Consider the following 12,500-nt stretch of genomic DNA (forward strand, 5'->3'; position numbering starts at 1 on the left):
CTCCATACCTGTCTCAAACTATTTCATGTTTATCAACTACCTATTTCTATAAGGCAGCAAAACATATATTTGATTACAAATGGGATAAGCAAAATTATTTCACCATACAAACTGAATGAAGCTTCAGCCTACAAGAACTTAATATCTATTAGTAAGTGATCTTAATTGCAACAAACAAATGGCTTATCTTTTTAAAAATATCTATTTTCAAGAACAAAGCTCTTTAATTAGATTACCTATACAGTTCATAAATATCCAAGGTGTAAAAGTTAGATATTTCAGTCTTCAATATCACTAAGAGACCGATTGTTTGTGCAGAAAAATATCACTGATTCTAGGACAATGGTAATAGTGCTACTATTAATGTAAAATTCCAGGGCAAACATATTTCTGGACCCCTAATTTCTAGCTGGCAATTTTGAAGTATCGTTTCAGATGAAAACAGACAGGACATCCTGGAAGTTTGTTAGGTTTTATATTATCATAAATTTCTATATCTATATTTTCTAATTGAACTTGTTACACTGGGCTGATTTTTATGGGTGCTCCGCACACATGCATCCTATTTTTCTCTACAAGAATAAGTAGTATCATCAACAAAATAATGAAATTTTGTCATAACAATTACATGAAGAATTTTGTGTATGCACTCATAGCTGTGTGTAAGTATATGTATGTTTGTTCTACAAAAGAAAATTGCATAAATAATGTTTGTATCATCTAATCAGATTGAAATGCTTTGAGAGAATGATTTATTTTGTAACATCACCCTTTACAAGTCAGTCTACAGATAATTTGTAATTATTTTAACAATAAATTGCTCATTCTTTTCGGTTTCCAACTACCATTATCCAACCCTATTACCTCATTCTTGTTCAAACAAACACCACAGTCTTCAAAATGAAAGTCATTATATACTCATATGATTCTTGCATTTATTCTTTTTTTCCAGAGCATTTGTTTTAGATGTCCATTATAATGAGACTATACATTACAAAATATTCCATGAACAAAATTAAAGACAAAATTTTGTTAGCACTCTCAACTTGGGAGACTTTAAAAGAATTTTAAAAAATACTTACTAATTTTTGTTTCATAGGCGTTGCTGATCCAAAGTCACAACTTCAACTTCATTATCTCTCCTTCTTGTGGTCTTGAGGCACGAAGATCTCCCCGAACAATCTTGGGTTTTCACTGTGACTCCTGTGACCTGGTGAGTGCGTATTAATAAATCTTCTAGTTCTGGTGTACAGTCACTATCACTTACAAGGTCTATTACTTTTGGGGAGTTACTGGGCATTGGAGATTTCAGTGGAGGGACACTACGTCCTGACCCTGCTGAATCACTGTTGGAGGAATCACTTGGGGATGAGATGACTGAGTGTGTATTTACTTCAGAACCAGTTCCTGAATCTTTGTCAAGTAGAGCAGTAACAAGTGGAGGTCCACAGATGACTGAAGGCCTTGGGATTGAGGGACTCACTGAGTGAGGGGATTCTGAACATAGAGCATGGTCTGCCGGAAGTTCATCCACTAACATGACATCAAGGTCAGATGGTTCTCCCGAGCTGCCACTTAAGACAATGGTAACATTAGTCTCATCAGATACCTGTGACTCACTGGCTTGATCTGATGGAGAAGAGACAGTGATGAGAGGAAGACTACGATCTGCTTCAGGACTTGGGAATAAATCAGGTGAAACTATCCCTTCACGGTCAGGCTCAGGGAGAGGAAGTGAGGATGATCGTGGCCCAAATGAGGGTTTTGGCTCCAGTTTGAGTCGCTTGTCTCCTTCATCATGAACTGGTGTGGAAAAATACTTATGTTTGTACCACATCTTCCTGCTTCTTTTGATGTCACTCTCCCCTGCAACTCCTGCAGATGATGATGGTCTTTCATCTTTCATGTCAGTCATCACTGAGCTCTCTCCAGCATCATCAGAAAATACACTAGCTAAGTCAATGCTATCTTGACTTTTAACCAAGCTACTTATTGACTGGTTGTCCCCTTCCTCGTCAGCATCAACTGACATCTGTTGGGGACTGTAACCATACCTACCAATATCACTACCCTTAACACTTGTTCCAGCACTTACAACTCTACTGGTCACAGGTGGGGAAACTTTGACTATCACATTTCTTATTGCACTATCACTTACAATATTTCCTACACTGGCAGTTTCTAACTTGCTGCTAAGGTTGACTTTAGCATTGGATAATTTTGAACTTGTCTGTTGCTCGTCTTGACTAGAAGTTGGGGTGGTCACATATTTACAAAATGCAGATGAAGTGGGCGATGGAGTGTAAGGATCAGTCCACTCCAAGTTAATCCCTGGTGATCCCTGAGTCCCTGGGTTCCCTGAGGTTCCTGCTACATTGCCCTCAGCAGCATCACATCTGGCTTCCCCCTCCAGGCTGAGTGATCCCTTCATGTTGCCTCTAGGAGTGGGAAGTACTAGAGTCATGTTGCTGTCACTGTGCCTCCGACGTTTACTTGGGGAAGTCAGGAATCCATCCAACATTGCTGCCTCTAGTGTGCTGCTGTTGCTCTCATTGCTTTGCAGCTGTCTCTTGAAGGAACCTAAACTCCGGCGTTGAGAGCCACCATACTCAATACTATAGTGGTCTCCAGAGCGATTCAAGGCCTCATGAAGAAGTTTCAAAACCTGAAAAAATAATAATAATAATAAATAAATAAAAGAAAAAGAAGATAAGAAAAAAATAAATGAGCAAATAAATAAAGATTTCACACCCCCAAGACATACCTATGCTTTAGGTGTTTCATGTATATAAAATTAACATTATTGTGAAAATATATCTAAAGAAATAGACAGACAGGTACACAGATAGATGCATATGAGATAGATATACAGATAAAGCCATATAAATTCAGATACAGATATATAAATCATGCATCATGATTTAATACAATTCATTAACCCATTGGTCGCGGATGGCATGATAAGATGTCAAGGCTGGCATCGGCGTAAACGCGGATGGCATGATATCAGAACAAGATACGCGCTGGCCCCAGCGCGGATGGCACGATATACTACGGTGGTTAGGGATAACGAGGGGACGAGGGAACGCCCTACTCACGCATATTTTTTCATTTCGCGTCATTTACTACCTCGTTTCCGGTTTACCTTACGTGACCTTCCGATTGTCCCCGCAAGTACGAAGTGACATTGGACCTTATTACCCTTTTTTATATATATATATATGAGTGTTAGTGTATATGTGTGTGCATGTGAGTGTGTGTGTGTGTGTGTGTGTGTGTGTGTGTGTGTGTGTGTGTGTGTGTGTGTGTGTGTGTGTGTGTGTGTGTGTGTGTGTGCGTGCGCGCGTGCGCGCACATCCTCTCTCTCTCTCTCTCTCTGTATATACGTAGGCGTGTGTGTGTGTGTGTGTGTGTGTGTGTGTGTGTGTGTGTGTGTGTGTGTGTGTGTGTGTGTGTGTGTGCGTGCGTGCGTGCGTGCGTGCGTGCGTGCGTGCGTGCGTGCGTGCGTGCGTGTGTGCGTGCGTGCGTGCGCGCGCGCACATCCTCTCTCTCTCTCTCTCTCTCTCTCTCTCTCTCTCTCTCTCTCTCTCTCTCTCTCTCTCTCTCTCTCTCTCTCTCTCTCTCTCTCTCTCTCTCTCTCTCTCTCTCTCTCTCTCTCTCTCTCTCTCGCTCTCTGTATATACGTAGGCGTGTGTGTGTGTGTGTGTGTGTGCGTGCGTGCGCACATCCTCTCTTTCTCTCTCTCTCTCTCTTTCTCTCTCTCTCTCTCTCTCTCTCTCTCTCTCTCTCTCTCTCTCTCTCTCTCTCTCTCTCTCTCTCTCTCTCTCTCTCTCTCTCTCTCTCTCTCGCTCTCTGTATATACGTAGGCGTGTGTGTGTGTGTGTGTGTGTGTGTGTGTGTGTGTGTGTGTGTGTGTGTGTGTGTGTGTGTGTGTGTGTGTGTGTGTGTGCGCGTGTGTGTGCGTGCGCGCGTGCGCGCACATCTCTCTCTCTCTCTCTCTCTGTGTATGTACGTAGGCGTGTGAGTGTCCGTGTGTGTGTCTGTTTGTACATCCTCTCTCTCTCTCTCTCTCTTGTCCTCTCCCCTCCCTCTCTCCCACCCTCCCCCCTCCCTCTCTCCCACCCTCCCCCCTCCCTCTCGCCCACCCTCCCCCCTCCCTCTCGCCCACCCTCTCCCCTCCCTCTCTCCCACCCTCTCCCCTCCCTCTTTCTTCAAATTCACCGCGCTGTTTTGACGTCATACCCATTTACCCCATTCCCTGTTTCAAAGTCACCCCATATTACCTGATTGGTTGGAATGTCACGCCACATATTGTACTGAGTGCTCATTGGCTAGAATTATGAATAAAAACCCCGGTCTGAAGTTGGTAGGCCACACAACAAACATGGAACCCACTCCAGGTAAGTCAACGCAATCTTTCTTTGTCACGCCATATATCGTACTGAGTTCTCATTGACAAGAATTCTGAAAACAAATCCCAGATCTCGACTCCTTTCCAGGAACTTCGACTTACTCTTTTTTTGACTTCTCCGATGAGGAGGAAGATGACGTAAATGAAAATTATGTCCCTCTCTCCCGACAAACGCGAATGGAGGACCCTGAGACTGACACTGATTCGTCCGACGACGAAATAGATTACGTTCCTATTCATAACAGCAGCATAGACTCGGATGAGCCATTATCCGAGTATGCTGCCCGCGTTCATGAACGCAATTCGCCAGGTACGTGTAGCTGCATTGTGACATTGTGTCCAATGAGCCATTATCGGGCTAAACTAACTGCATTCAATCACCAGGCAGTACAGGGTTCCGTTGGCGGAAGAAAGAGAATGTGCCCAGGAAGTTTGGCTTCACGGCGACACCCGGCTTGAGGGTAAACCTCGATGCCTCGATGTCTGCACATGAATTCTTGAAGGTTTTCTTCACAGACGAGATGCTCAACATCATCGTGGAAGAAACGAATAAGTAAGTTCCCATCCCATTTCGAAAAAAAGATGCAAAAAATTATGCTATAGCTCCATTGAATGTTTTATCGTCCATTACAGCTACGCCGAGTCACACCCAGGATTAGTGAAGGGACATGAGCGGAAGTGGATGCCCCTGAGTGTTCCAGAATTTCAAGTCTGGATTGCTCTGAAGATTATGATGGGGATATCACCAAAGCCGCGCCAGACACAATATTGGTCAAAGGACGACCTTCACGAGGCACCTTTTTTTCCAAAACACATGCCTCGAGATCGATTTGATCATATATCTAGTGCCCTCCACTTTTCTTCCAATGAATTTCAGGATGGAAGCAATAGGATGTGGAAACTTGGTCCCATTATAGAGCATCTAAAGAAAAACTGCCAGTCTGTTTATACCCCACCGCAGTGGATAACAGTTGATGAAAGTCTTTGGAAGTTCAGGGGGCGTCTGAAATTCGTTACCTATAATCCTACAAAAAGGGCTAGATTTGGCCTAAAGGTTTACAAGTTGTGTGTGTCCTCAGGCCCAACATGTGGCTACACATGTTCATTCAATTTTTACACGGGCCAGGACAGAGGGGAATTGCCGGCTTCTCACAAGGCTGTCGCCGACCTTATGGAGTCGGCAGACCTATTGAATAAAGGCTATACGCTCTTCGTTGATAACTGGTACACCTCGCCTACGCTGTTCCACTGGCTCCAGGGTAGAAAGAGCAATGCCTGTGGGACAGTGCGGGCAAACAGAAAATGGATGCCAAAAGACTTCCCAAAACTAAAACTCAATGAAGTTGATGTACGCAGTACACCAACAGGCATGATGTGCCTGAAATGGGTCGATAAGAAACCCATACACGTCCTGTCGACGATTCATACCTCAGAAATGGTGGAGACTGACAGGCTCAACCGCCATGGGAACAAAGTCATGAAACCAAAGGCCATCATTGACTACAATAACGGAAGGAGTGGATGTAGGAGACCAACTTGCTGCATCCTATCCAGCAGCAAGAAGGAGTCTCAAATGGTATAAAAAGGTATTCATGTACCTTTTCGACTTGGCAATGATCAATGCCTTTGCCCTGTATAAAGAAGCGAAGCTGTACACCAGCTGACTTTCCGAGAGGAAGTTGTAAGAGGCCTGCTTCGGGAATACCTCCCCGATGCACCGAAGTACAGTGGCAGAGGAAGACCTGCAGTAACAAATTCAACCCTCAGATTGCAAGGAAGAAACCCGCACGTCATCAGGGAAATCGAGGGAAAAAAGTATAAAAGGTGTCACGTGTGTTACACACACGGAGTCAGAAAAATGACAAAGGCCGAGTGCTTTGTCTGCAAAGTCCCTCTCTGTGTGTTCAATTGTTTTGAAAATTATCATAACAAGGTAAACTACTAGACTGGTTGAATGTACATATGTATATAGTTGTTGTTTTTACATGCAATTACATGTATATGATTTACTCACTTTTTTATTCCCCACGTGTAATTCCAAGAAAAATAAACTCGCAAAAGCATGCTATGACATTGGTAAAATGAAACAATTACCGATTGTCCAGCCATTTTTTTCGTTTCTGAAAAAAAAAAGATCCAACTCCAGTATTCACTTGCTATCGAACAATTTTACGTAGATTCAAAGGAAAAAGAATACCATAAAGAGCTAATATAAGAGTTATGATTTTTTATTACATTACCTAACTAATAATGTCAAGTTTCTTCTAAAGACTTCGTATACGAGTCTATAATAATGGAAAAAAAAAAGTTATTTTCAAGCCTCTCCAGTTTTCCAACGGAAAACCGATGTCAAACTGCCTCGAGCGCGGCCTCCCACACCGCCCGAGCGTTTTCTATTACATTACCAAACTGCTTATGTGTTCTAAAGACTTCGTATACGAATCTATAATATTGGAAAAAAAAGTCATTTTCAAGCTTCTCCAGTTTTCCAACGAAAGGGAAAACCGATGTCAAACTGCCTCGAGCGCGGCCTCCCACACCGCCCGAGCGTTTTCTATTACATTATCAAACTGCTTATGTGTTCTAAAGACTTCGTATACGAATCTATAATATTGGAAAAAAAGTTATTTTCAAGCCTCTCCAGTTTTCCAACGAAAGGGAAAACCGATGTCAAACTGCCTCGAGCGCGGCCTCCCACACCGCCCGAGCGTAATAAAAATACCGTGCGGACATCCGGGCCATATAGGGTAATACCGTATTAAGCCTAATTACACTAACTTCGAAACCGCGACCAATGGGTTAACTTAAACTGTGAACCAGCATATATGTTCCAAAATAAAAAACATACAAATGGAAAATATAGATCGTACAGATTTATAAATGACAAGTCTCCAGTAATATGCAAGACTACAATATAATTATTGTGCAATATTTAGCACAGAAAAAAAAAATAAATGAAAAAAAATAAATAAAGAAAAATAGAAAATAAATAAAATAAAATAAAATAAATACATTATTCACATAAGCCTCTAAAATATAACTTTTTACTTACCTCTTCCTTTGAAGAATTCATAGGAATAACATTTGGGTAGACCTTTCTTGGCCGCAGATATGAAACTAAATCCAAAACTTCAGAACAAGATGCATGCATGGATAGCAGCACTCTGCAGAAACTTCCATCTCTGTTGACTTGCTTGATCTCCTGTAATATTAGTGATGTTGAAAAACAAAGTGTCTCCTAAAGCTGCCATATTTTCCATAGGCCAACTACACAGCACATAATGTGAAAATCATGACTGATGGTGAACCATTATTTTGATGAGTAATCCTATATACAGTATAAGCTTGGAAAGGCTAAACAATTTTGGTGAACTGATAGAAAAAACAAAATCTGTTGGCCTATGATTTATCCTATAACATCATTGAGGAAAAGACTGGCAGAAATTCAGAAAGTAATACAGAACTGATGAATGACGATTTCATCTCTAGGCATTCTGAAACTAATAGCATTGTACACAACTGATATAACCAATAAAGAATCTGCCAATAAATTTCTGAATTTCTGATTAAATGTTAAACTACAAAGTATTTGGATATCTTAAATGCCCTGCACAGTACCACCTGTCTTGAGTTCTTCTCTCAATTTCAAAACATAAGTCAGTATTGAAGTTCAAGTAATTTGAGAAATCTTCCTATCTACATCATTAACCTAACTTTCCCTATTCTTTCTACCTTTTCCCATTCCTAAAATTTACAAAATCACTCACAAAACATCAATAAGGAAACATTAAAATTTTATGAAAACAGATATACAACTAGTCTAGCATAAGAAATTTAATACAAATATTCTAAAAACACAATCAACACTATCATTTTCATCAATCTCTTTGGCTCTAAGTTTATACAGCTATTTTCACTACACAATGTCCTGCCCCTATCCATAGGACCCACTTTTTTCCCTGTATCCAGTCAGTCACCTTATATTATTCACTATATACACATAGATACATGATACATACTTTATCTATTACACTATAAATTATGACAAATACATGTTTTAACCCACTGTAGAGGTGTCATGACATACTTGACTGTACCGATTAGGCCTAAAAGACTGGTGTCAATGCGTAAATGACATGACATAGGGATCTGCACACAGTTCGAGGCGCACACATAGTCATGAAGTATTATGGCTTTAATGACTCTTGCTTCACAGCTCCAGCGTTTAAAAGTCAGCCTAAGCCTGTATTTATGATGGCTTTGTAAAAAACACTTTCCCCATTCCCCTAATTTTGAGCTGGTGCTGCCAGCGTCGTAGACTGTGTGTCCTGACTGCCAATTAGGTAGTTATCCGCAATGTATTATGTGTGGTATATAACATACTTTTTAAATTTTCCCCATTTTTGTGGGGGTTCAAATATGAAAATCTAAGAAACTGAAACATTTTCCCCCAATAAAACTAATTACAAGTAAATTTCACACTACCTTAGCAGACTGATAAATTGTGTAAAACATAGCTGATGGTCGAATAACCCGTATACTAGGTGCTGTATCTACTCCAAATGGAACACATCTGCAAGGAAGCTGGCGGTCACTCTGGTCTTCACCCTCCTCGATTTCTCTCATCTGAAAAATAAATTTCTAAGTGGAATAGGTTTGGGGAACAAGTATATTTGTAATTTTACCCAAAAACCTGCAAGAACTGTTCCATAACACTAGAATTTACTCATAGTTTAGGATTTTTATCATCTGTGAACTAATTGATTTCTTTGATTTTTTTTTTCAACCTATTTTTACTGCCAATAACCTCTTTTCTTTTCATTCTTTTTCCTAAATCTATAATTCTATATTACTTCTAGGCTACTTAAAAAAAAAAAAAATTATTGAGGTTAATTTTCTTTCTACTTACCAGGAGACCAGCAAAACACACCAGGTCGAACTTACAAAAATTACAAAATTAATACCACTAACCCTCCAATCACAGGCATGAATCCAAGTTTCAGTTGCATCTGGGGTAAGTGCATCCTGAATTTCTGGTACCGTGTCATACATGCGATACTTCCACCGACTGACGTGCACACGCATCCCAAAGCGTTCATGGAGGCTCCGGTATACATATTCGTACCCATATTTTGCTGAAGGATTGAGTGCAAAATGTTGTTAGTTTATGAGAAAGTCCATTCAAACACAGCTTTACAGAAGTGCATGTCAAAAGGAGTATCAGTCTTCCACAAAGTACAGACCTGCATGTTTCCAAGCAAATAGGTTTCATATCATTCATAGCCTTCCTCTCAACAACTATTATGCTACTACATATCAGCCATTATCAATTTTATCTTAGAGCATAGTGTCTTTTCCCTATAAGATGAATGCTTTTAAAAATCATCATCAAAATACTGCCATCAATACTATGAAAATATATTTTCTTCATTTAGATAAATCACAACTTATTTTCATATTTCTGAAAGGCAAAATAACATGGTTCTGATTCTCACAAGATCAGTAGCACAAAACAGAATGACTAAATCCTTTTTTTATATATAGGATAAAGATGGTGGAAACAAGAACAAGTACTGCTTTGTGTTGGTGTATTCAGTGATATGACTTGTGCAATTTTTGAAAATGTAATTGCTTAAATGAATTAAATAGGTAAAAATGTGATATGATGATTTCTTACTGCTATTACAATAACATCACAAAATATGAGGACTTGCTGTCTGCAACAAAGGAAGACTCAATGCACTGCTATAGCCCCTTAGAGATTATTTTGCTATTCACAAATGTACAACAACCAAACCTTTACAGCTATGTTATGACACACTAAGGAAAAGGTCAGTACAAGAAATGTATCTATAAATTCAACATGGTGTAAGCTGCTTAATAACAATTCATTATAAAAAAAAGGAAACTTTGCATGTGCAGGTTAATCCAAAGAAGGGTGCCCAAATATTGTTGTAGTATTATATAGATCTTAATTGTCTATATGGTTCTGAAAATCAAACAATCATAGGCAAAAAGTCTATACAATACTTTGTGGTACATAGTGAAAGCTGTGTGAGAGACAGTAGGAATAAGAATAGTTCTAACAAAGTTTCTAGTAATGCACCCACTCTTTATCTTTACTCAATTACCCTACAAAGCCATTTTCTGCAGCTTTTTACAATTATATACTATTCCGTTTCATCTACAGCAAAATTTTAAAATCGGGTCCATCTATGCTCATTTATATAGATTTTTATACACATGAATCTATTAAAGGTATATTTTTTATATTACAAAAGTATTTTTTTCTAAAAACTTGATATTTCTAAGAATTATCTATAAGTTCCAACCTATATTTATCTTTTCTACAACTCACACACCTTAACCCTACTGTGACGGGCATTATTTATCACTTTCTTACTGTACTTTCTTTGTTGAAATTAAGCTATTCATTCCAGCAGTTGTGTAACTAGGACATCATACCCAATGATAATTAGTATCACTTTACTAATATATCATATATAGAATAACATATCAAACCATAGGGTCTAGAAAATAATAGAAAACACATATCTAAAGATGCCCAGCCAGGGTTGAGCATCTTAAGATGTGGCCCATCTGGGAGGGGTTAACCATTATGCAGTTTCAACTACCTTATTATCTTTACAAAAAGAAAGGGGTTATCATGTGCACTTTTAAGTAATTTGATACTTATATATGGGGAAGAAATTAATAAATATTTGCCCAACTATAATCTATAGCAAATCCAAGCAATTAACAACCACTAGAGTGCTACTTGTGTATAAACACACAAATCTTTAAAAAAGAGAGAGAGAGAGAGAGAGAGAGAGAGAGAGAGAGAGAGAGAGAGAGAGAGAGAGAGAGAGAGAGAGAGAGAGAGAGAGAGAGAGAGAGAGAGAGAGAGAGAGAGAAAGAGAGAGAGAGAGAGAGAAAGAGAGAGAAAGAGAGAAAGAGAGAAAGAGAAAGAGAGAGAGAGAGAGAGAGAAAGAGAAAGAGAAAGAGAGAGAAAGAGAAAGAGAGAGAGAGAGAGAGAGAGAGAGAGAGAGAGAGAGAGAGAGAGAGAGAGAGAGAGAGAGAGAGAGAGAGAGAGAGAGAGAGAGAGAGAGAGAGAGAGAGAGAGAGAGAGAGAGAGACAGAGAGAGGAGAGAGAGAAAGAGAGAAGAAAGAGAGAAAGAGAGAAAGAGAGAAAGAGAGAAGAAAGAGAGAAAGAGAAAAGAAAGAGAGAGAAGAAAGAGAGAGAAGAAAGAGAGAAGAGAGAAAGAGAGAAGAGAGAAAGAGAGAAGAGAGAAAGAGAGAAGAGAGAAAGAGAGAAGAGAGAAGAGAGAAAGAGAGAAAGAGAAAGAGAGAAAGAGAAAGAGAGAAAGAGAAAGAGAGAAAGAGAAAGAGAGAAAGAGAAAGAGAGAAAGAGAAAGAGAGAAAGAGAAAGAGAGAGAGAAAGAGAGAGAAAGAGAAAGAGAGAAAGAGAGAGAGAGAGAGAGAGAGAGAGAGAGAGAGAGAGAGAGAGAGAGAGAGAGAGAGAGAGAGAGAGAGAGAGAGAGAGAGAGAGAGAGAGAGAGAGAGAGAGAGAGAGAGAGAGAGAGAGAGAGAGAGATAATAGAATTGCTTCATGCACACCTTTGCAAAAGATAAATTCAACTAAGTATAAAAAGTATATGATACTAACCTGGGCATACAAGGTGTATGAGATGGTTATTTCCTCTTGCCAGCCAGTCTTCTACAAGATCACAGATGGCAGATGAACTGTCCTCTCTTGTGGGAAAGTGCAAGATATCACGGTGGCAAAATGTGGTGTCTATATGTAAAGAATCTACAGCCTTAACAGTGCCATCTGAGTTGTGTAATGCGCGTATTCTTTCTACATCTCCAACACTTGTACGGAAATCCCCAGTGTATAAAACAGTTCCTCCTCTTCCCTCAAACAAGAACCTGCAATACAGAAAAGCTTGATATATTGGAAAATATAATTGATATAGCTATCTAAAATGATTATCTAATATAGTTTACATTACCAATTGATATTTCTAACTTGCTAATATATTGCCTTCAAGAACTAAATGGCAAATGATATTTATCACTGGAACATAAA

General features: G+C 39.4%; 1 protein-coding gene across 1 annotated transcript in view; it reads right to left on the reverse strand.

Moving 5' to 3' along the window:
* Positions 1–738: 738 nt before the first annotated feature.
* LOC122252316 (uncharacterized) overlaps positions 739–12,500 on the reverse strand; it is a 22,121-nt gene continuing 10,359 nt past the window's right edge. Inside the window, exons 3-7 of the mRNA XM_086556750.1 lie at positions 12,078–12,340; positions 9,383–9,546; positions 8,897–9,037; positions 7,464–7,613; positions 739–2,665 (exon numbers count right to left, since the gene is read on the reverse strand). Of these exons, the coding sequence (XP_086412876.1) occupies positions 1,094–2,665; positions 7,464–7,613; positions 8,897–9,037; positions 9,383–9,546; positions 12,078–12,340 (2,290 nt within the window). The 3' untranslated portion in view covers positions 739–1,093. The remainder of the gene's footprint in view (positions 2,666–7,463; positions 7,614–8,896; positions 9,038–9,382; positions 9,547–12,077; positions 12,341–12,500) is intronic.

The sequence above is a fragment of the Penaeus japonicus genome, unplaced genomic scaffold (genome assembly GCF_977035675.1).
Source record: "Penaeus japonicus unplaced genomic scaffold, GWHDUDI00000001_assembly GWHDUDI00000033, whole genome shotgun sequence".
Classification (NCBI taxonomy): Eukaryota; Metazoa; Arthropoda; class Malacostraca; order Decapoda; family Penaeidae; genus Penaeus; species Penaeus japonicus.